The sequence below is a fragment of the Alexandromys fortis genome, unplaced genomic scaffold (genome assembly GCF_014885135.2).
Source record: "Alexandromys fortis isolate MF-2015 unplaced genomic scaffold, M_Fortis_MF-2015_v1.1 scaffold_39, whole genome shotgun sequence".
Classification (NCBI taxonomy): Eukaryota; Metazoa; Chordata; class Mammalia; order Rodentia; family Cricetidae; genus Alexandromys; species Alexandromys fortis.
In genome coordinates this window covers 9,952,376-9,977,692 of record NW_026067918.1, presented here as the reverse complement: position 1 = coordinate 9,977,692, position 25,317 = coordinate 9,952,376, and the positions used below count along the sequence as shown (strand labels likewise).

General features: G+C 52.2%; 1 protein-coding gene across 2 annotated transcripts in view; it reads right to left on the bottom strand.

The window, feature by feature from the left end:
• Septin9 (septin 9) overlaps positions 1–25,317 on the bottom strand; it is a 156,979-nt gene that overhangs the window by 114,453 nt on the left and 17,209 nt on the right. The window contains exon 2 of one of the 2 annotated variants that reach the window (XM_050140065.1): positions 24,983–25,039. In XM_050140065.1, coding sequence (XP_049996022.1) covers positions 24,983–25,039 — 57 coding nt within the window. Of the gene's footprint in view, positions 1–11,900; positions 12,285–24,982; positions 25,040–25,317 lie in introns of those variants that run through there. The other variant, XM_050140066.1, reaches the window with a different exon arrangement.

Here is a 25,317-nt window from a genome sequence, read left to right as displayed (position 1 = left end):
TAATGAATAAATCTTTTTTTTTAAAAAAAAAAAAAAGAAAGCATCAGATCCCACTAGAATGGTTGTGAGCCTCCATGTGGGTGCTGGGAATTGAACGCTGGTCCTCTGGAAGAGCAGCCAGTGCTCTTAACTGCTGAGCCATCTCTCCAGCCCCTAATACATTTAAATCTTAAAAAGTAAAAGAGAGGGGCTGGAGAGATGACTCAGAGGTTAAGAGCATTGCCTCCTCTTCCAAAGGTCCTGAGTTCAATTCCCAGCAACCACATGGTGGCTCACAACCATCTGCAATGGGGTCTGGTGCCCTCTTCTGGCCTGCAGACATACACACAGAATATTGTATACATAATAAATAAATAAATATTTTTAAAAAAAGTAAAAGTGAAAATTTGTTTGCAGACCGCTGGGAGCCACTTAACTTTCCCTGCGGCTTCCTCTCTACAGTTCGTGCCTGTGTCTGAAGATTTCTTACCACGACTCTGGTCACTGTGCACGCGTGTTTGCGCCGTGGCACACGTGTGGAGGTCAGAGGACAGCTTGTCCAAAATCAGTTCTCTCCTTCCGCCATGTGGGTTCCAGGCCTTGAGTCAAGCTCCTTTACCTGCTGAGCCATCTTGCTGACCCTGGTTTTTAGGGGGTTTTTTTGAGACAGGATCCCATGAAGCCCCAGCAAACCCCAAACTGGTTATGTAGTTAAGGAAAACCTTGAACTCCTGATCCTTCCAGCCTCAGCCTCCCAAGTGCTGGGTTTTTCACTCTGCAGCACCACGCCAACTGGGTTTGAATAGCAAGCCAGTCTTGGACTGAGTCCAGCCTGGCTGTGAGCTATAACCCTTTGCAAATGCTGTTGTTGTTGTTGTTTTTTTTATTTGCCTGCTTTGGGTTAAACATTTTATGGGGGATACTGACAAGTATTTTCTTTTTTAGTTTATTGGTTTGGGTAATGTCTTTGTTGGAGTAATTCTGGCCTCCTGCAACGGGCTGGGCGGGGGGGGGGGCTCCGCTCACCACTGTCCGCTAAAGCTTGCATATTGTGGGCATCATCTCCCCCGTAACTGTCTGATAAAATCCACCAAGGGAGACATCTGCCTCTGCCTCCAGAGTGCCGGGATTAAAGACGTGCACCATCATTGCCTGGCACCATTAAGCATCACAGACAGAACACTATTCTGGTTTCTTCTAGCCCCCTTCAATGTTGATTTTTGGTCGTTGTTATTTTTTGCTGGGACTGAAGGTGTGCACAACCAGGCCTGCCCTTCTACAGGAGTAGGATGACCCGAATTGCTATCAGGGACCATCTCTATCCCGATGCCCCCTCTGCTCCCTCTCCAGCTCAGTGGTCTAGCTGAAGCTCATGGCTCTGTACGTCTTAAAGAAACAAAGAATGACCTTATTTTTTCTCTTTTTCCATTTCCTTGATTTCTGCCCTTATCATCATTACTTCCTTCCTTCTACTGACTTGGTGGCTTAGTCAGGGCCTGGTCAGGAAACAGCCTTGTATCAGCGATCTTAACCGCAACTAATATGGGGTATGTGTGTGGGGATGGGGGGCACTCATGTGGGGGATGGGGGCATGCGTGTGTGTGTGTGCTTGTGTGTGGGATGTGTTGTGTTTGTGTGTGGTTTCTGTTTATCCGCTTGTTTTATTTCTGAGACATACATTTTTGTTTTATATTCATTCATTTCTGTTTTATATGTGAGTGTTTTGCCTACACAAATGTCTGTCCAACATGTGCACGCATGCTTGGTGCCTGTGGAGGCCAGAACAGGGCTTCAGATCCCCTGGAATTGAAGTTACACATGGTTGGGAATCCCTACAAGGGTGCTGGGAACCTTGCCCAGGTCATCCGTAAGAGCAAGCAGTGCTGCTGACCACCGGGGAGACATGGTTTCTTTCTGAAGCCCAGGAAGATCTTGAACTTCCGGTGTATCCCAGGTTGGTCTCAGACTCCTGGGTGTGAACCCCCGAGTGTGAGTGACCGCACCTGCTGTGCAATCATCAATTAGCAAAAGGTGACTGACACCTGAGAGGGTTTGCCGTCCCCGCTGGACAACTAAAGCCGTCATTGTCACACGGCATGGTCTCCACGACACCCCACAAGGACTCAGTTCAGGGACACACAGGAAGAGCACTAGATTCATCCATACTCAGGGAGCTTGGCGCACTCAGCTATGAGCGCTGCACCCTGTCAAACCTCACCCTGTGTCCGGTCATTCATTTCTAGTCTTCAGAAGAGGCTTCTGAGGGGCTGGAGAGACAGCTCAGCCCATACTACTCTTGCAAACCCAGTTTGGCTGGCAGTTCACAGCCACCTACAACTCTAACTCCAAGAGAATCTGCCTTGTCTGTGCACCTGCAGAAATGTCCACACGCACACATGCACGCACACACACGCAGCACACGCACATGTACACACACACTACACACATGCACACACTTAAAAAGAACAAAAATAAATTAAAACAATCCTCCCGCTAGACTGGCAAGTTTAAGCAAAGGGCTCCCCGTGTTGTAGGAACTGCTTCAGCAAATGAGAGCTGAACCCCAAGAGGGTTCCCCAATTCACGGCTGATTAGTCAGAATTTCCAGAGAACCAGACTTGCTGAGTGGCATCCCAGGAAGGGCAGCCTTGAGGAACTGAACCCCGAGCCATGGAGGCTTTCGCTGCCTGCAGACTAATGGCGGCGTCAGAGCTGGTCTGCCCCACAGAGCAGCCGTCCTCCGCAGGGAGGGGGCTGCCTGGTGCTCGGGGAAGCCGGCGCCCCCGCTGTGTTAGGAGCACCCTCGTGTTATAAGAGGGTCCCAAGAGAAACAGTCTGTTTGTTCTACAAATATATATGTACGGCTCTTCAGTCCACAGTCGTGCCAGAAGCTACAGCCCCAGGAAGAAATCTGACAAACTCTCGCAAGAGGCCCTCTGTGGAAACCACAAGCAATGGATTCTCTCGACAGAGGGACGGAAGACCTTCGTATTTCTATATTGGTGTGCATGCGTGGCGGGTGTGGAGATCGGAGGGCAGTTCTGAGAGTCAGTCCTCTCCCTCTATCATGTGGATTCTGGGATCTAACTCAGGTCGACAGAGTTGGTGGCATCTTTACCCTCTCAGCCCCCCCCCCTCTCCTTTTCACTCCCTTCCTCCCTTTTCCGCCCTCTTTTAATTTTTATTTATTTTCTGAGCCAAGGTCTCACACTATAGCTCTGGCTGGCTTCAAACTTACAGACATCTACCACAGGTGCATAAGCCAAGTCGGCCTTTTCTCTCTTTTTAAAAATTAAAAATCCTATTTACATGTGTGGACGTGTGTCTGCCTGTTTGTATGTGCACCACTTGCAATGTTGTGGAGGCCAGAGAGGGAATCAGAACCCCCTAGAAGCTTGAGTTACAGGCACTTGTGAGCCACCATGTGGTTGCTGGGATCTGAAGTCAGGCCCTCTGCCAAGAGCAGCCAGTGCCCTTAACTACCGAGTCGTCTCTCTAGTGCTCCTCGTCCTTATTTTCTTAAAATAATTTATTTAAACTTACTTTATGTGCATTGGCATGAAGGTATCAGACCCCCTGGGACTATAATCACAGCCACCATGTGGGTGCTGGGACTTGAACCCGGGTCCTCCGGAAGAGCAGCCAGTGCTCTTAACCATTGAGCCCCACTCCTCTCTTTATTATTCAAGACTCACTTAGCCCAGTGTGCCCTCAAACTCACTGTGTAGCTGATGACCTTGAACGGATCTCATGCCCCCACCCCTTGCGTGCTGGGGGGACAAGAGTTTGTCTATCACCATGCATAGGTTCCGTGGTACTGACTCCTCCTGTGTCCCCAGTCCTCAAATGATTTTCAAGAGAAGTCCCCACACCACACAGCATGAAAAGAAATGTCCGTAGGAGGAGCTGAGCCACTACAAGGATACAAAAACCACCGACAACGTGGACACTGACCCCACCTTACACCAGACCCAAAGCTGAGGCCTGAGAGCTAAAATTGCAAACATACTAGAAGAAAACTGACTGTTCCTTTGCAGCCTGGCGCGAGATGGTTCTTACAGTACACAGAGAGTGAAAACCACAAAGGGAAATTACAAAATGAGACTTCACCAAAAGCAAGGGGACACCTTCTACTCATTAAAAAATATGGTTAAGCCAAAACCGATAGCCAAGGCACAGGCCGGAGTGAACTCTCCCTAGAGCACCCGTCTGACCAGAGACCGATATCCAGAAGTAATGAGGAAGAGTGGAGCCATCCAATTCGAAAATGAGCAACAGATTTCAGAAGGATACTTGACAAAGGAAAAATATAGGAATGGCTAGGGAGGTCATGAAAATGCGCTGGGCCACATTAGTCTCCAGACAGATGCAAAATGAAAGCCAGAACGGGACAGCTCCACCCGCCCGTCAGAATGACTAAAATTTAAGAGTGACAGCAGCAAATGTTGGCACGCACACAGAGCAAGCCGCTGCTGAGACTGAAGTCTCATGGCCACTTTGGGCGAAGATCTAGCGTTTCTTCCAGAATTAGACAGACACTGATCCTAAGGGCCAATCAGGCTAGGCGTTTCCACATGACAAATGAAGGCAGTGTCTGGGAAAAGACGCTCATCATAGGATCCCGACCAGAAGCAACCAGAGGAAACAGGAAAATGTAAAAGCCATGGAAGGGTCAGGATAGGAGCACAGCCCAGTTGTAACATGGAACAAGTCACGGGGACCCACAGCAGCAAGCGGAACTCTGCCAGCATTTGAACCAGATAAGGGAATCCAGCCAGGGTGGGGAGATTCCCTGGAGAAGACAAAGCCAGCAACTACAAAGGAAGGGACAGGGGACTCTGGGGCATGCCAGTGTTCCGTGTTGTGGCTGCGGTTGGGCCACACAGTGCATCTACCAGTCAAAATTCACAGGACAGCATGCCCAGCACCCGAGCAGCACAGAAACACGGGAAGAGAATAGCTGTGGTTCACAAGAGACATGGGCAGAGAGGAGTAAAGGCCACGTGTGCTGATGTCTGTTACTTATTTAGACTGTCTCTGTAGCCGGTGGCAGTTGCCTGATGGAGGTAGAGGGATCAGAAGTTCAAGGCCAGCCTCAGCTACATAATGAGTTTGAAGGTAGCCTTGGCTAGGTGAGTGATACTCTATCTCAAAGACAAATTAATTAATCAGTCAGTACAATATGTCTGGAGAGAGCCCGACTGTTGGCGGACAGAGGACGAACCTAAATGAAGGATGAAGGGCGCATTCATGGCAGGTGTGTAGGCGGTCACAATCCCATCTTTCCTTTATGTCCGAAATATTTCTCAGGAAGTTAGAAAGGTGTGGCCTGGAAAGATGGCTCAGTTAGTACAGAAAGCCTATTGCACAGGACCTGGGTTCAATTTCCGGCACCCACGTAAAAGCTAGAAATGGCAGCCCGTGCTAGTATTCCCCAGGGCTCACACAGAGAAAACTGACTCCCAGAAGTTGTCCTCACACGCGCCATGCCGTGTGTGTGTGTCACACACACACACACACACACACACATACACACACAAGTCGTTTTTGAAGCCAAAGGTGTGAAATGATAGCGGAAGACAGTGTCGGTATCCACACACTTATGCACGTCAACCACACAAACACACAAAGTAAAGTGAGCTGAAAAACTTGAGAGATTGAAACACGTCAAACGAAAGCTAGAAAAATAAAATAAAACACAAAAAGAATCTAGAGGCATCGCCCCCCTTTTCCTCCAGATATCGCCGCCCCCCCCTTTTCCTCCAGACGCCATCCACTTAGAATGGGAATTCGGTGGCCTCCCCTCAGCCTGATGCAAGTTGTCCTGGGAGCAGCAGCAGCAGCAACAGCAGCAGCAGCAGCAACATGTAGCCCCACTTCTGCAGATCCAAGGAAAGTGTTGCCCAGGTATACTGGGCTTATAAAAGCTTGCACTGCCCCCTGCTGGACGAAGGGATTACTGCGGTTGCCCCTCTTTCCTGCAGATAGCAAGCTAGCCCCTTGCTGGGCCACCAACAAATACTAAGCAAGTTACAGAGCTGTTGATGCATAGGCATTGCCTGTCTGTAGAACACACTTTATCCACACTGAGTGTCCAGTTCCTGGAGGATAGCCTCTACCCACTGGCCGACTGAGGCTACCCTCTCCGGGCAGAACACCAACAACCCCCCCCCACTGCCCCTCCCGTCTTTTTCTCTACCTTGGGCTGGGGCACTAGGCAGAACCAGAAATCTGCAATACATACTTTTTTTAAATAAGAATATTTATTATTTTATTTTATATGTGTGGGTATTTTGCTTGTATGTGTGTCTGTGCACTGTGTGTGCCTGGTGCCCTCAAAGGCCAGAAGAGAAGTTACTGGAATTGCAGATGGTTGCAGCTGCAATGTGGGTGTTAGGGACCAAACCTGGGTCTTCTGCAAGAGCCTTAACTGACTGGACAGGGCAGTGTATACCTTTAATCCCAGCACTTGGGAGGCAGAGGCAGGCGGATCTCTGAGTTCGAGGCCAGCCTGATCTACAGAGCTAGTTCCAGGACAGTCAGGGGTACACACAAACAAACAAGAAGCCTTAACTGCTGAGCCATCTCTCGAGCCCCTGTCGTTTTCGTCATTGTTGACAGCAACGCCCTGTGACATCTGTCATGAACGAGTCAGCACACACATGGCTGGGAGCCCTGCACTGAAGAATCTGCTGCTGAGGACGTCAGCTGGACTTACCCAAGTCCAGACTGAGGGCTGCCCACGAGCACAGGGGCAAACAGAACACGGAGGGGGTAGCCTGAAGGAAAGGTGCAGAAAAGAAAGATGGACAGCGGCCACTCCCTTCTGTTCCCACCCAATCAAAGCAGGGCACCAAGACCCCAGAACTCAGGAACTGGGGAGACTGTGGCTCTGAGCCACACCACCGTGAGTCAGGGACCAGTTCTTCCCCACCACACTTTCACTGTGCCCTCATCCAACCTCAGAACCTTTGTTCTTGATGTCCTCTCCACTTTTGGATTTTGAACTGTTGGTTTTGTACAGCTGTTCGGATCCCAAGTCAGACCACCCTCCAGGAGAGGCTTCTAGTAACTCCCCCAAAACTCACAAAGCACCTGCCTTGTGAACATGAGGACCTGAGTTCAAATCTCAGTACTGAGCACATAGACATGGTGGATCCTTGAAGCTCGCTGACTGCCTGATCTAAGGGACAAGTTCGGGGTTAAGAGACGGGAGGTGGATCTCTGAGTTCAAAGCTAGCCTGGTCTACAGAGACAGAATGTGTGTGTGTGTGTGTGTGTGTGTGTGTGTGTGTGTGTGTGTGTCTTTGGGTGTGTGAGTGTGTGTGTGTGTGTGTGTGTGTGTGTGTGTGTGTGTGTATGACAAGGTTTCTCTGTGTAGTCGGACTCAGAGATCCATCCACCTGCCTCTGCCTCCCAAGTGCTGGGATTAAAGGTCTACAGAGTGAGTTCCAGGACAGCCAAGACTATGCAGAGAAACCCTGTCTCAAAAACAAAACAAAACAGCAACACCAAGAAAGAGATTCTGTCTCAAAGCATAAGGCAGATGGTGCCTGAGGAGCCATACGCAAGGCTGTCCCGCATCTGCACACACACCTACAGACACATCTGCTCAGCACCGTGTGACAGGCAATGTCATCCCCACTCCTCATCAAAAGCCACAAAACCAGGCGGGTGTTGTCCATGGGGCACAAGAAAGTTCTGACAAGACAGTGCAAATGAAGAACTATAACCAGCATATATATATAAAAAACTCCCGGGGGCTGGAGAGATGGCTCAGTGGTTAAGAGCATTGCCTGCTCTTCCAAAGGTTCTGAGTTCAATTCCCAACAACCACATGGTGGCTCACAACCATCTGTAATGAGGTATGGTGCCCTCTTCTGGCCTGCAGACATACACACAGACAGAATATTGTATACATAATAAATAAATATTTAAAAAAAAACTCCCTCAACTCAACGACAAAGCAATCTGACCCAAAAATGGGCAAAGAGCCTCGTGTGGTGGTGTACACCTGTAATCCCAGCACTTGGTAGGTGGAGGCAAGAAGATCCGGAGGTCAAGGTCATCTCAGCTGCACAGTCTTATAACTAGACCAATGCCTGCCAGGCACAGTGTGAACAATGTTCCCACCAACCCCACACTCCACACTCCCCCACCACCCCACACACCCCACACCCACCACCCCACAGTCATGTCTGTGAGACATGGCTCTTAGGCCATCGGCGTGGCTCAACTGGTAAAGGTGCTTGCCACCAAACCTGAGGACCTGCGTTCCGTCTCCGTACCAAATGGAAGAGGAGAACCGAATCTTCACCTTGTCCTCTGACCTCACACCTGCCACAGCACGTATGCACATGCACAAATAAACGCAAATACGACAATTTGGGGGAAAGGAAAACATGAAAGTTTCTTTGCATATACAATGTGTCACCAGACAACAGAGGCAAAAGCCAGAGGGATGGGACTGAGAGCCAAGCAACGCTGCGGCTGCTGCAGCCACCAGGAGCTGGGAGAGGACTGGGCCAAAAAGCTCCTTGGAGCTTCGGAAGGAGCCAGCCCCCACGGCTCACACGGCACCTTCTGCTTCTGATTTCCACCCCAGAGCTAACCAGAGTCCCACATCAGTCACAGCAGGGGCCTGCTGGAGGCTTCGGGCCAGCCCCTGGGCCCTGGATAAGACTTCCTCAGAAGTGGAAGATGGGGAGGGACAGAAAGCTAGAGACAGGCGGGAGAGTGAGAGGTGAGGTATAGTCTCCACGGAGCCCCCAGTTCCTGTCCTATCCCAAGACAGGGGTCCATCCTGAGATGAACTGGGACCCTGGTGTGTCCGCTACACAAACCAGACCCAAGCCGGAAGCACGGCCCTGATGCCAGGATGGTGGGGACCTTCCATGTGTAGAATCATTACTGGGCAGGGCCTTCCAGGGTCCTTGCCTGTAATGGGCTCCCTGGCCCAGCCATTGTCACCCTCCCTGTTCTCCCAAGGCCTGGATGAGTGGAAAGTTCCCTTCTTAGAGAGTCAGCCCCCCCCCCCTCCTTACTGAAACACAAGCACTTGGAACAAGATAAAACTGCTCTAATGTCTAAAAGCCACAGAGCCAATCCAGAACAACGAGAAAAGAAACCATGCCGACCCTTGGCTGGAGAAGCCGCATTCCGTGCCTCTGAGGCCTGCCCCTGCTCAGTGACTCACGCCAGCTCCACAGAGGAGCCAGAGGCATTTGCCTAGGGAAATCTCTGAGAGCTGAGGAAGACCCTGGGCCAGTTTCACAAGGCAGGAGAAGGAAGAGAAGAAAAGGGAAGGACGGGGCAGAGCTAAGGATGCTGACTCTGGCCCTGAGCTTCTTCCCTGAAGCTGGACAAGTCCCATGACCCTAACCAGGGCAAGGCCACACCCTTTGCCACACCTCCTGGACAGCAGTCCTGGACACACTTCAGCCACCAGCCCTTGCGGCACCAGCCAGCCTGGTCTCCATCCATCTGGACGTAACAAGTGTACCCCTAGTCCACCACCTCCGGAAGTGCAGGCGAGGATGGACCAGGTCCCACACCACCCAACACCAAGACAGAAAGGCAGGACTCAGCACACCCAGCTGGAAGGGGGAGTCACCCAAATGCACACCGAGCACCCAGAACGGGGAGGTGCTCAATCTCACCCTGGAGATTGGGAAACTGAGGCCAAACCTCAAAGTGATCTGCGGGAGGCCGCTCAGCAGGGACTGGGGTTATGGCCAGGGCTACACCTGACCCCGCTTAATCGTCCAGGGTGAGGAACACGCTCACTGGAGGAGTGGCGGGGATTTTCCTCTTCTCTCCTAGTCTGGCTGTACACAGCTGAGTTTTGGAAAATCACATCCAAATGAGGTGCTTTTTTTTTAATCTCCTAAAGTGCCAGTTGAGCCTAGGATGGGGGCCTGCGCCTGCGTATTAGCTACTCAGGAGGTTAAAGCAGGACGACCATGGATTCGCGATCAGCCTGGGACACACAGCAAGACTACGCCTCAAAATGAAAAAGAACTGAAAAAGACTGGGAGCATAGAAGTTGTAGAGCAGCTGCCCACAGTGGTCACGGTGCTGAGCGCTGTTCCCAATTCCCCCAAACAGGGGGGGGGGGGAGGAAGGACTGGCCTTCGGCCCTGGCCCATCCTCACAGAAGGTCCCACCTGGGCATGTAGTCATTGGCAGTGCTTGCCGGGCATGCACAGTGCCCTGGTTCCATCCCCAGCCCCCCAGTACCCTAGCACACCAGCACCCCAGTGATAGAGGCTTCGGAAAGATCAGGAGTTCGGTGCCACCCAGGGCTACATAGGGAATCTGAGGCCAGGCCCCTGCCTCAAAGCAAACGAAAGGAGAAGGCCCCACTCTGGTCTGGTGCTGCTCTGTCCTCGGCTGAGGGCACCGGCGATGGCTGGGTGGTGAGGGCCAGGATGCACGGTTCTCAAAGGTTGCTTTGTCCGGTGTATACAAAGCTCTGGTCAGCCTGTGAGGCTCCAAGCTTGCACCCCTGGGTCTCCCCTTTATGCGAGGCTCTCAAATACCCTGCTGTCACCCACCTGGGCTGGGTCCTGTCATCCACAGAAGGAGGATTGGGCTGGGGGAGGGAGGTGTGGCTCAGTGGCCTAGTGTTCCAGAGAACCCACACCCCAGCATAGCCACACAAAAAAGTGCAGGCCCCTGCCAGACAGACACTAAAACAACTGTCATTTACAGCTGGTGACAGAGGAGGTGTAGGGCCAGGCTATCTGAGGGGGACACGGTACCACCTGTCCAGGCCTCAGAAGTTGCTGCGTTCTCTGCCATGTCGCCCCTACAAACTGGACATAGGAAACTTTAGCTCTGTACCCATCACCTCCAGCTGGTCACGATGCCAAACCCAACACAGGCAGGTTTCCCCTCCCATGTCTTCTGTTGTGCCCTTCAGGGTCACCACCATCAGCCAGGAACCAGGAGGCACATGGCATCAGAAATCACAGAACTGGAATCGGTGGCGTCAGGCCATCCCTCAGAGGAGCCCCTGAGATGTGCCTTCCTTCCTTCTATCTGACTTCTTAGAGACCCCTGTCCCTGCGCGTGCACACAGAAGCAACCAATAGCCCAAGGCCAATGACACTTTTGGGTGGGGCTTAGTCTCACTAAGGGTCACATCCCTAGAATTCCCCACCCACAGGATCCCGGGGCCTGTGACTCAGATGGTGCCCAAGGCAGAGGAGGCAGTAATGACCTCAGACGTGGATGGTCCCAGCAGGAACTGGCAGCTTAACCTGGGAACAACTCGACTAGGATGGCTAAGGAAAGGGAGACCCCGTTCTCTTCCTTGAACTGTTTACACTGCTGGATCTCTACCGGATCCTGCTGGATCTATACCGAATCCAAGGGGACTGCAGGAGTGCACGGCCACTCGTGCACTCACGAGTGTGCCCTGGGGCCACACACACACACGCACACACACACACGAGGGTGCACACGTGTGCGTACACCTCCTCCAAGCACTGGGAGCCACCACCTCTATAATCAACTGCCCGAGAGGCCCAGCAAGGCTATTTCAGGAGAAGACCAAGGCCAGATGATGGGCAAGCAAGCCAGGCTGCCTTGGCCCTGACGCTGAGCCCATCCCCACCGCCCACCCTTCCTGAGTCTCTAAATTCACAGTGGTCGCAGACGTGAAAGCAGCATACCGGAAAATGAAAGAGAAATCGCACAGCGGAGGAACCCAGTTTAAATAAAAGCCAGACTCGGCAGGGCTTAGTGGGAAGCGGCATTCCAGCTCACCGACGAGGAATAGTCAGCAGAAAAAGGAAATATTTCTGTAAAAGTAAGTGAACTTGACCCCGGGTGCCCACTTCCCGAATCACCGGTGAAGCCACAGCTCGACGTGGGTCAGGTTCAGAGATAGGAGCCATGGGACGAGGAGGGCCTACCTGTGATGCGATCTCTCTCCATTCCTACGGATGTGTTTACAGCAGGCAGACGGGATGCCGGTGTCCCCTGCGCGGAGGGGTCCTCCTCCCCTTTCTCACCGTGTCACCCTCCCTCTCTCTGCCTCCTCCTCTTCCTCCTAAAACACTCTTTGTCTGGTCTAATTTCTTCAATCTGTTGCAATCACGAACAGATCCAAATTACCACATTTCCATGTGGTGGTCATATGTCTCTGCTCCGAACTGAAGTAGCATTGTCTCTGCCACACAGGGGAGAATAGGGAACACGAGGGGAGAAACTGAAAAACGGAAGGGGGCTCTATGGGATCCTGAGGAGTCCCTGGGTCCTCTCCCTGAGCGCGGGACCAGCTGCCTGGCCTTCAGTGTGGTGGCCTCAGCCGTCCAGCGTGCAGCTTCCGGCAGCGCCTCCTCTCTCCGCCCCCTCCAGCCCCCACCGCTGGAGTCTGGCTGTTCCCTTTTAATATCCACTTGGAGATGCCTAACTTAGGCTCTTGGAAACCAACTCGTAGAGTCAAATTCCTGGCCACTTCCAAAGGCTTTCATTTTCCTCCCGTCCAGCGATGCTGTGATTTTCTTGGGTTTTAAAACGTTTAAAAAGCCTATTTCCTGCCTGTCTCACCTCACTCTGCAGGGCCAGATCTCAACCCCGCCACGGGCAACCTATCTGGGTAGGCAGTGGTCACCTCCCAGACCGAAGGACAGGGAGAAGGTTCCAGATACCTGCCCAAGACAAACCCTGAGAAGGTCCCCTTGTCCTGTGAGCCTGCAGCATCAGAGGGACAGGCTGCCCCCACCCAACGCTCCCAAGAGGCTGAGCTGGCTGGAGGCTTTCCTGGAAGATTCCCACCCCATACACATGAGTCAGTCAGTCTCAGCAGTCCCTAGGGAGGGAACACGTCCTCCGGCTGCGATTTCCCCAGACTCAGCGGCTCTCTGAGAGCATGGCTGGCCCCAGGGCTCAGCTCTATTTCCTGGTGGCCACCTGGTCCAGGGGCTGCTCACCTGGTAGGGGTAGGAGGAGCCCTCGGCACCTGCTCAGAGCCCTGGCTGGGTTGATGGACTTAGCAGTACCAGTAGGAGGATTTAGGGGAAGGACCTTAGGGTGTAGGACATCCTTGTACCAAAAGATCATTCAAACCTGGTGGCAAGCGAGGGCTTTGCTGTCCAATCTCTACTTAAAGAAAATGTATTCCATGTCAGGGTTTCTATAAAAACGGTATCTCTTTATTGATTTGGGTTTTTGTTGGTATTTTGAGCCAGGGATTGGAACTCTAAGCAAATCAGGCTGGCCTTGAACTTGTGGAGATCCTCACGGTTTTCATCCAGAGCACCAGGACTACGGGCATGTATAATCCTGCCTCACTCAGACTTACAGTCTCTCTTGAAAAAGAGAGGGCACATGACGAGCCTGGGAAAGCACTCATGCCTCGCCACTGGGTGCTCACTAGCCCAAACATCACAGCTTTCAGATAAGCCATCCACTGTCCACTGTGCTCGGGTTCCCAAGGCCAGCATCCTCCATCCCATAGCTAAAGCACCCCCAAGCCCAAGATGCCCCCTCAGGCCCATCCTCTCCCTGTCTGGAGCAGGACCCCAAATGCCCTTCCCTAGACAGTAAGGCATCTTCCTGTGGGAGTATGCAGATCATTTCTAGCCTCCTGGGAGACATCAAGCGAAATGTCCCTGCCAGGGAACGTGGAGTGGAGCCTCAAAGGGCAGCCTGCATCGTGAGAGAGCTGGGAATGGCCTTAGTGGAGAGAGGCTGGGGCACGGGAAGAGTTGACCAATGGTCCCCTAAGAATTCACATCCTAGAACCCATGACTGAGGCCTTGTTAGGAACGGGGCTTCCGATGAAGACTTTGTCCCTGCATCGCTCAGGTGTCCCGAAAGCAGCAGCATATGTGTCCCTAAGGGGGACATCTGAGGCTGGCGATGTGGCTAAGTTGGAAGAATGCTTGCTTCATAGACACAAAGCCTTAGGCTCCACTCCCAGCATCACAGAAACCAGGTGCTTTAGTGCACACCTGTAACCCGGGCACTGGGCGGGTGGAGGCAGGAGGATCAGGAGTTCAAGGTCAGTTTGGTTATATACAGCCAAGTTTGGCCAGCCTGGGCTACGTGAGGGGGGCCAACGAGATGGCTTCTTGTGGGAAAGGTACTTGCCACCCACGCCTGACCTCTGATCTTCATACATGTTCCGCAGCACTCAACTCCCAAGCATACAATAAATACACGGAAATAATTTAAAAAAAAAACTTCTTAGAAAGAGGAAGAATTCAACAGAGAAGTTCTTTTCTGTGCAGAGGACAGTGGTTAAACAGAAACTCACAGCTGGTTGAATTAATAGAGTAAAAGTCGCTCAGCTGCAAACACACATTTAACATCCCACACCCTCTCCAAGGCCCAGGGACCTGGGGGAGAGGCGAGAAGGCGGGCGATAAGAGCCGGAGGTCAGGGAGGATGGATCCTAACCGTGTCTCCCGGACGTGACAGAACAATGGACTTACAGCAGCTGTAGCTGTCTGCATAAGAGCTTCTAGAGGCCAAGACGACGTGTCCAGCATGGAGGGGGGAGGGCTTCATGAGCCTCCCACCCCTAATTGAGGAGCGAAGGCAGTTGATGGGTGGAGTCGGTTTTTCTAAAGGGCGTGGTAGGCCAGCTCTCTCATGATGGTAGATGGTCACACTCACACACACACACACACACACACACACACACACACACACACTCGGAGGTAGGTGGGTGGTGTGGGAGGTCCTTCTGTATATGTGCTGCTTTCATTGGTTAATGAATGAAGCCACTTTGGCCTACGGCAGGACAGAATAGAGTAAGGCAGGAATTCCAAAGAGATAGAGGAAGAAAGAAGGCGGAGTCAGGGAGACGCCATGCAGCCACCAAAGGAGAAAGACACATCCCTATACAGTTTCTGTGTTATTATTCGGGTGTTGGCCGGCCAGGAAATGAACAAGCAGCCTCTGCCTACAGGTGGGCAATGAAAACTGGAGTTGATGAATTATTTAATGAAAAAGAATGAACACAAGAAGTTAGGAGGGCAGGGAGGTGGGGCTATGTCTGGGAGGAGCTAAAGGAAGGAGATGGGAGTGAAGAAAGAATTCTTGAAAATTTGTATTTTTCCCAGCATAATATCTTTATTAATTATTTGGGAGTTTCATACTATACACCCCACCACACTCACTTCCCCTTCTTCCCGGACCCAGCCTCCCACCTGTGCCCCCCCAAAATAAACAAAAAAAAATCCCAAAATACCACGTCTAATTTGTGTTGCCCATACACTCACTGGAGCATGGTCAAACTCCCAGTGGCCAGACCCTTAAAGAAAACCGAGTCCTTTCTCAACCCCACCCCTACCCCCACCAGAAGCCCGCAACTTAGTAGCTACCCATCAGTCTCTTCAGCACAGTTTTGAAGGGACTCTCTTCAATAGCTTCCTGTCCAATTGCTTCTTGGGGGGGAGGTGTTAAAATGAGAGGGAAGGAAGTCAAGACAGATTCCGGAGAGTTGAAGACGTGTCTGCAGGTTGGAATGATGTGGCCAAAAGCCAAGGGACACTTGGAGCCCCACACAGGTGGCAGAGGGAGGCAAGGGGCTCCCTGGAAGCCTCCAGAGGGTAGAGCACTGCCCAGCCAAGGTGATGCTAAGCACACTGGTAGCCCCAGGGCTGTGAGAAAATACATTTGTATCACTTTACCCCACCAGTTAGTTGTGGTAACTTGTTTTGGCAGCTGGGAGCACAAGGCAAGTGCCCTCTGCAGACCGGCTGGGCACATCAGCCATTCACTGAGCAGTAACGACCATTTCCATCTCAAACAGGCGGAAAGCAGGAGGAGGAAAGTCATGGTGGGCTGGGTTTTTTTTTCCTTCTCTCCTCCTCCCGCCCCCAGAAGGAAAGAACTTTTCTGAAATAAGGTCTTAGATAGCCCAGGCTAGCCTCCAGCATGTAGCATGAAGCAGAGTTTGTCTCTGAAAATCGTGGGGTTTTTTGTTTTGTTTGTTTGTTTAGATTTAGATTTCTCTCTTTATGTATTTCAGTGTTTTGTCTAGATGTTCATATATGTACCATGCCCGTGCCTTGTGCCCAAGCAGGCTGGAAGAGGATGTTAGATCCCTAGAACTGGAGTTATGGATGGTTGGGAGCCACTATGTGGATATTGGGAATTGAACCAGGGTCCTCTGCAAGAGCAACAAGGGCTCTTTAACTGCTGAGCCTTTGCTCCGGCCCCCGACTCTAACCTGCCAGTCCCCCCATCCACACTTCCACCTCCAAATTGCTAAGATTACAAATGTGTACCTCCCGGGCCTGGTATTATTTATTCTCTTTCTTGACTTTGACAACAGACTCCTTGATAGTTTTTCTGCTTATAAACACAATGCCTATCCATTCTATCACAGTAAGTACAAAAAAATAGGAAGAGGAAATCGTTTCTTCCACACGAGACTCCCCAGGCCCAACTCCTAGGGCAGCACAAAACCAGGATTTGAGAGGCCGTGAGCACCAGTGGCCCAGGACGGCAAGCAGGCCCAGGCTGGGGCTGGTGACTCCTGCTGATGCCAAGCCGTCCACGCCCTCGGCTTCATGCTGTGGTCTCTGCAGTCACTGTGCCCCTCAGTTTTTGAGGACCCAGTTTGTTTCCCAGCCATGCCTAAAAATCTAAGCGCTCTGGCCCAAAGAGGGGAGTTATTTGAAACCAAAACCCCGGCAGTGCCGATTGCTCAGACGGAGCCTGCATTAATCATAGGCGGAGGCTGTGACAAGAAAGGGTGAGAGGCAGGGCCAGCCCCGGCTACAAGAGCCAAGAGATCCACTGTCCACAGTGTGTGTAGGCCTTAGGGGCAACTCAAAAGCCACTCATAGCCCTCCCGCTCCATGGTAACACAAGGAACTGTGGCGCTTACGCTCAGGAAATGCGGTAGCATGTGAGGACTAGCTTAGTTTCAACAGGTTTTCCAGTGAGGGCAAGGCTTGCTCTTCTGCGGAGGCAGGACCCCCAGCACACAGCTCTGAAGCATCTGCCTATGCCAGCCCAGAGACCCAGCTCTCACCGCCAGCCTCTCTGAAGTTAGGTCAACACATCTAAAGGCCCTTCCGGTCCCCAGGTCAGCGTACTGTCCCCCACCAAGCACTGACCCACACCCATGCCCGAGATGCCCCAGCCACACCATGTTGTGATGTCATTCACAATTCTACAACCCTGTCCAAGCTGCAGACGAGCTCACTGGGCACAAACCCACCTGAAGGAGCAGCTGGGGACTCAGGCATTATCGTCTCTGTCAGGAAGCCTTCCAGGATTGCTTCCTCCTCTCTGTCCTATCCCATAACATGACTTGACTCTCCCAGACAACTCTGCCCCTGGAACTTTCATGGTGTGACTTCTCCTGAGTCCCCTCTCTTCTCCTCTTCCCCTGAATTAAAGTGTCAACTCCTATGGAGCCAGAGGAAAGGGTACAGGTGACTTCAGAGAGCAACCAGGAACTGGGACCTTAAACCACGAGGATTTTCCCAGACTGCATCCGACAGCATGTCCAGTTAAGATGCCAACATGCCATCCTAGCTCCTCGGACCCCTTCTGGGGGCACAGATCTGCATACCCAACACTGGGGGGACAGAAAAAAGTACTAGGTGATCAGGCAGCCCGAGTTACTGTCGGTAACCTGGAGACCCCAGGGGAACAGGAAAGGAAGGACCATCACATGGCTGTGACCAGTCACATGATTGTGACCACATGACAGGGCCCAGGGAAAAGGGGCTGTGAGGGGCTCTGGGCTCTTGGTGTGCTCTGGGGAAAGGGGTAGGTCCTGCATGGAGGGAGGTACAGAGCCCAGCAGAAAGGATACTGTACCTCTCTAGGCTGGTTCCTGTCACTTGCCTCGTACCCTCCCTCAGGGCAGGGACTCAAGAGCACTCAAACCCAAGTTAGGAGGCCCTATAAATGCTACATAAACAAATGACATTTGGAAACCTGACGAGATAGCTCGGGCAATAAAACACTTGTCTTCCAAGCACGAGGACCTGAGTTTGATTCCCATCACCCATGTAAAAAGGCCGGGCATAGTGGTTCACACCTCATCCCAGTGCTAGGGAGGCAGAGACAGGAGGGTCCTCGGGGCTCGCTGGCCAGCCCAGGCTAACATAGTCTGGGACAATGACAGAGCCTGTCTTAAAAAGAAAAAGGAAAAAGTAGTGGGCATCCGGTAAACGACAGCCAAGCTTGCCATCTGGCCCCCACACATACAAGCAGACATGTGCACACACACAATTGTGTGCACACATATACCTACAAACATGCACACACATGCATACACGTACTCACACACATGCACGCATGTACACACGTGCACGCCCTCACACACGTCCACGTACATGCATGCATGTGCAAGCCCATATACATGCCCACGTGTGCATGCGTGAGCACACACATACACATACACAGAGAGTTTCCTATGTCAAGTGTATTGGCACACCCTTGTAATCTCAGCCCTTAGGAGGCAGAGGCAGGAGGATTACAGTAAGTTCTAGCCCCGCTTGCTTTATATAGTGAGCTTTAGATCAGCCAGGACTGCATAGCTAGGGTCTATGCAAAAATAATAATCAATATATAAAATACTTTCATTTCCAGTCAGGTCCCTGAATTAGGAACAACGGCATTCAGGCTGCCGCCTTGGAGCCGGCCCAACTATCCTGCTACCATACCTGCCAACAAAGTGGGCAGCCGGAAGAGGCCCTGGCTGGGCTACTGCAGCTTCCCCAGCAAGCTGCTTCCAGTCTGGGGCCATAACATTCCTATTTAGAAGCTTCTCTCCGCTTTTTATTATATCTCAAGATCCGCCTTCCTAAGTAAATACTGGCCAGCTCTGTGCAGGGGTGCAGTGGGGGGGGGGACCTCCGTGGCAGGATTTACAGACCACGCCACCTGAACTTGGCACATTGGCACCCTTCCAGGTCTGTGTGGAGGACGACCAAGAAGAGGGAGAAGCAGCCCAGATCGAAAAGACCCATATTCCTCACTAAAGGTCCTCAACGCTCAGCCACCCAAAGCCCCTACCCTACCCCACCCCACCCCACCCCCAGCTGCACTCAAACCAGAGTGGGAACTGAAGCAGAAAGAGGTGTGCAGGTACAGCCCAGGAGTCTTCCACTTCCCACGGGGAGCCCGCCTTCTGCTTGCTCAGTAGGCACCAAATAAATATTTGCTGGATAAACAATGAATTTGAGAATGCACCACACAGCCAGTCCAAACCAGCTCCTCCCAAAAGGACTGCAAGGTTGAAGATGTGCTCCATCTGCCTTGCTTGGCATGGGAGACACGGGTGGCCAGGAAGCCATCCTGATGAGCGGCACTCCCCCAGGCTTCCTGTTCCCTGAACTGACATCTTAATAGTAAGCATGGTGCCACTTGCCTATACTCCCAGCACTCAGGAGGCTGAGGCAGGAGGATCTCGGGTTTGAAGGCAACCTGCACTACATAGTAAGATCCTGTCCTAAACAAACAAAAACAAAACCAAGCAAACATTTGAAAAACCCTAAGTTCATTGGGGTTTGGGGAGAGAGCTCAGTGTTGAGGAGCACTCGCTGCCCGCGCAGAGTGTAGAGGACCCAGGTTTGCTTCTCAGCACATACATGGGGGCTCATAACGATCAATCATTCCAGCTTCAGATGATCAGTGCCCGCTCGGACCTCCAAGGACACTGCATGCATGTGATGTAATGACACACAAAGCTCACACACATAAAATAATTTTTAAAACAGTCCTGGGATGGATAGATGGCTCAGCAGTTAAAGGCGCGTACCGCTTGCCAGCCAATGGTGGCGCACGCCTTTAATCCCAGCACTTGGGAGGCAGAGGCAGGCAGATCTATGAGTTTGAGGCCAGTCTACAAAGTGAGTTCCAGGACAGCCAAGCTCTGGTACACAGAGAAACCCTGTCTTGAAAAACAACAACAACAACAACAATAACAAAAAGCACAGACTACTGAATTTGGGTCCTGGCACCCACCTCTGGTGACCCACAATCACCTTTAACTCCAGCTCAGGGGGATCTGGCGCCTCCGTAGGCACCTTCCCTCACATACCCCCCACATGCACATAATTAAACATTTTTTAAACAGTCCTAAGAGCCTAGTGGATAGCAACTGCCGAAACCCTCTGTTTCCTCCTGCTCCTCCCTTGGCCTTCTGCCCTAGGATACACACGGCTACTTCTTGGCCAAAGTAAAAGAAGTCTATTACTTCTGTTTTAAACTGGCTCTTTTGGCTAGCCCCACTCACTTCTGTGAAGTCTGATCCAACATCGCCAGCCATGTGCCCCTCGCATAGGGGACAGAATGGCCACGGACATCTCCTAACTAAGGCCAGCCAGTATTACTCAGGATCCTGCTTCGAACCAGCAGGACATGAAAGCCATTTTCCAGAGGAAGCTCCACCAGAGAGGAAGAGAGCAGGCTAGCCCAGGCAGAGGTGACTATCCAGGGGGTGTAGCCTGCTCCCTGGAACAGATGCGGTACTTGGTACCATGAACTCAGCTATGCACAGGGAGGAGCCTGCAAGAGGAAGAACAAGCAGGGGTCTGAGGAGACAGTGGAGATAGGGGTGTGGCCCAAAACATGGTTGGCTCACCTAGGGTCCCCAGAGGGCAAACAGTCAGGGATTGGCCTGTGTGGGGCGAAGAGGCAGAGGCCAAGGCTGATGTGAAACTCCTGGCCTCATTGAGGACTTGGGTAGGCAGTGTCCTGCTTGGTTTGTGTCAATTTGACAAATTTAGACGTGTCTTGGAAGAGGAAACCCAGCTGAGAGAAGGGCTCCATCAGATGGGCCTGTAGGTGAGCCTGTGGGGGCATTTCTTGATTAATGATTGATGTGAGTGGGCTCAGATCACTATGGGCAGTGCAGCCTCTGAGCAGGAAGTCCAGGGTGCTATAAGAAGCAGGCTGAGCAAGCCAGTAAGCAGCATCCTCCATGGGACCTGCTTCAGTGCTGGCCTTGGGTTCCTGCCCTGACTTCCTTCTGTGACGGACTAGAATCTGTGAGGTAAAATAAACCCTTTTCTCTCCAAGCTGCTTTTAGCCACGGCATTTTAACACAGAAATAGAAACCGCTCTGAACAGGTGGTGAGGCTCAGGCATTGACGAAAAGCGGGCGTGGGGAACCACTGGGTCGGGGCAGAAGGGATGAACCAGGGGTGCCCACAGGAGCGCAGAGGCAAGGCCCTCTGCAACCTCTCCCTCCACATGCTCCCTTCATGTGGCACACGTGTTAACATGGCCTGGCACAGGGTCACCGGCTGTCAGTGCTCACACCCACCCAAGACAGCAGGACACACAGCCCTGAGAAACAACAGGACACACAGGACAGGGCCCCTTCTAGGGGTGGCAGCAGTTGACAATTAGTTACAAACAAGTGTGCCTGGCAGCAAGGTGGCTTCCCTAACGAGGGGTGTGTAAGGGGTGTGTAAGGGGTGTGTAAGAGATCAAAGGGAGCCTGGGGCACCAACCAAGGGAGGCAGAGCACAGCCGTTGGGGGAGCCTTTCCCATCTTCGCACATCTGTGTCCCCACACGGTGTGTCAGGGAGAGACCCTTTCACAGGAGGGACATCTGTCCAGGACAGACAGGAAGGTGTCGGAGTGCTACGTGACTCCATGTCGCGAATCCACCAATGGGGGCACTTCACACATTGGAACTCGCTTCTCTCGCGGCTTTGAAGCCAGAAGTCCAAAATCAGAGTGCAGGCAAGCCACGTTTCCTGAAGGGCAGCGAGGGAGAGCTATCCCTGGCCACTTCTCAGGCCATCTTATGACTGGAGTACTCTAGTCCCTATCCCTGGCTTCACCTTCCTGTGGCTTCTCCTCCAGTCCCTGGACTTGGTAGTTTGGGATGACCTTATCTCAAAGTAATTGGCCGATGACGTCCGCAAAGACAAGCATCTTAGAGATGAGTCGACCGATGGCGGGATCAGACACAAAGCCACAGACCTCAGAGGTACTGGAAGGCAGAAGCAGGCTTCCAGCACACACCAGATGGCACGGAAGGCTCCAGGGATTTGGGGCTGGAGGTAGAGAAGCTCCAAGTCAGCCCAGGAAATGCTGTGTGAGTCGTGGGAACCAGGGCAAAGGTCGATGAAGGCAGTCTGCCCAAACAGGCCGCTTAGAGCATAGGAAGGAGACAAGGGTGGGAGAACAGACCAGAAAACCACTGGGAAGGGTATTGTAACAATGTTCAGAAGGGCAGGTGGGTATCTGTTCATCCCACCCCCCACCTAAGAAGGCGTACAGAAGAGCCTTCCCAGCAGGGTCGGTAGCAGAGAAAAGATCTATAGAAGCCCAGCAGGGCAAAGGGTAGACAAATTACCGGCTCTCAGGAGGAATCAGCGAGCCAAATCCATGAGGGCTTCCACAGTTTAACCTAACCCCTAAAAGTTGCAACATAAGCAAACAGCCAACAATTATGTGACACTGGTAGTATACAGGGGATATGCAATTATGTGATGCTGTTAGTATACAGGGGATATAGACTATCCAGAAGCAAAACACAGATATCCCAAACCTAGGCTATTTTCTGGTTCCACAGTCACCCTGGCAGGGATACAGTGAGGGGAAGATTTCCGGGAGGCTTGGGTACCCGGCAACATCTCGCTGCTAGAGATGGCTGGTAGGCAACTCTGTGTTAGGGTATCTTATTCCTTATAATCAATTGTTGTTTTGTTGAGGAGGTTTCATGGAGCTCAGGCTGACCTTGAATTCACTACGAAGATAAAGATGACCTTGAACTCCTGATCCCCCAGTTTCTACCTCCAAAATGCTGGGATACCAGCCATGTACCACTACACTGAGCTGGTCTGGGATGCTTTTGAGACGGTCTCATATTGTGAGCCATGCTAGCCTGAAAACTGTGTGGCCAGGCCAAGGCAACTCTTCCTCTCAGACTCCCAAGCGTGGGGATTATTGGGCATGAACCACCATGGCTGTTCTTTTTTTTCTTTTAATTAATGAGATTAATGTTGGTACTTTCGTCTAATATGCACAAGGCCCTAGGTCCAATTCCAAGTACCACAAAAATATAAATAAATAAATATGAAAAGTAAGAAAATGCAAAGCTATATTGCAGATGTCACCTGAGATAAGAGACTGTAACTTGTGCCCAGACCTAAACGACTCAGAAAGAACAGAAAATGGACCCAACAGTCCTCATTTCTCCCCAGGGAAGCAAACAGAAAGTACTAGACAGGAGACCAGCTAGGGTGTGTGACCAAGGTTAGAAAGAAGACAGGGGCAAAGGGGGGTCCCAAGTAGGGACCTGGAGTCTGGCAGAAAACCCTTCTGGGGTCACGGCAGCAGGGAGGCAGGCCGTAGAGATGAGAACAGGAAAGGGTGTCCCACGGGAGCCGGCAGAGGCCCTGGGGAAGACTGTGTGTGTCAGCAGGCAGACCCCATGCAAAACTAGATCACTGCTCGCAGCCTCAGGCTCCTGCAAATTATGCCTTAGGCTTCCAAGCCAAGCAAGTCCAGGCTGCCAAGTGCTGACGGCACAGAACTGGCTGGCCTGAGCCTGGGGAGGCAACAGCAGAGGGAGACCTCATGCATGCAGCTCAAGGGTACCAACTCTCCAAGACCTGAACCCCTAAATGCCGCCTATCTCCAACCCTTTGGGTCAAGGCTGGCCAACAAGAAGAAGAGAAAGAAGCAGAGCAGTTGCAAAGCAAGGGGCCCCAAGCACAAGGCGTCCAGACACACAGCAGTAGCAGGGCTGGCTAGTGGTTAGTGGGTCTCGTGGCTACAGTGGGCGGGGTGCCTCTTAACCGCTGAATTGCTCAGTGGCCCAGGCACCTCCAGCTGGGGCATCACCCTTCTCTCCCGACACCCAGACTCATCACACATGGCACTCAGCACCAGACTGGTACACCATCCACATCACACACGTACTCAACCCCAGGGTCACATTGGCGCACCATCTATGTCACACATATGCTAAGCCCAGCGCCATCCCTGACGTCACCACTGCACCCTGCGAAGAGCCAGTCACCCTCGGCCAGGCCACACCCAGAAGAAGGAGCTAAGAAAAGCAACACAGCCTTGGGGATGCTTAGAATTCTGGAGCCTTGGGCAGTCCTGGTTGGTCCAGAATAGTCTGTTTCCATAGCTACAAATTTATATAACAATTTATGTTCAATTTCATTGAAAATAAATTCTGTGCAAACCCACAATACACCTCAAGCCTCCATTTCAATGGCCAATGGGCACACGTGGCTCCCGGCCATCCTTCCCACAACACAAAGCAAGATCGTCCAACCAGCGGAGTGTTCCTCTGGCAGCGGGCCCAGGTGGTGGGATGCCCTTGCCTGGAAGAAGTCCTCCGTGGGGTTGGGACTGAAGAGCTTGGTTCCTGGGGTAGTGTTGATGGCAATTTGTCACTGTGGGTTTCCTTTGGTGTCTCATGACGATGTCTGCCCCCCCCATCTGCAGTAACTACCTATTCTCGGCCCATGTATCTCCTCTGTTCACCCCAGCTAGCCCCCCAACACACTTGCGTAGATGAGAACATGACCCCAAAAGGGTATCATTTGCTACGGAGGCGGGTTTCATCATCTCTGGTCACCAACAGTCTCCTGCCCGCTTCGGAGAGGAAATTCCTTCCCAGGTGGTCCCAGAGCCCTGACAAGGGCCCGTTTGTCTCCTCCCCTCCAACGGTTATTGGGGAGAAGTTTGAACACTCAGAAGAAGCGGAAAGAACAGCACGTGACACTCCCTTCCCTGTACCAACAGCCCACTACTGGAGCTGTCCACAGACACTGAATGGGCCACAGGCGAAGACATCCTACCACGGTTTATTCACCGCAAAATAAGGTCACCCTGCTCTGCCCACTTCCTTACTTCTCTATCCTGTGCCTGGGGGTGGCTATCTGTGGTGGAAAAGCTGTGGCAGACCCTAACCTGGCTACCTGCATAGAAACATCAAATACAGGCACCACAGCAAGGGGCTTTACCCCGCCAGGAAAGTCATATGGGGAGTCATGTCTCAAAGGAGGCCAAGATGTGTGCGTGCGAGCAGCTTACCTGGGCCCGTGGGATCCGCAAGCCTCCGTAGGCGGCCGCTGGAGGTCCGCGTGACTCCTACAGACAGAAACAAAGAGAAAAGGTCACACAAGGCCGCCAGGCTCCGTCTCCTGGTGGGTGGCAAACACAGGAGTATCCCCACTTCTGCACCTGCCACGGGCTGCAGAACCAAATAAACCCAGACAGGTCTCCACCTGTCCCTCAGAACGATGACAGCCACCCACCTGGGTGCTTCACACAACTGACACAGGACCCATTGTGCAGGTCAGAAAGCTGAGTCTCAGGGTAACCTGCCTGGGGCCACAGAGCTACCAGAAGCTGGAACTATAGTGAGA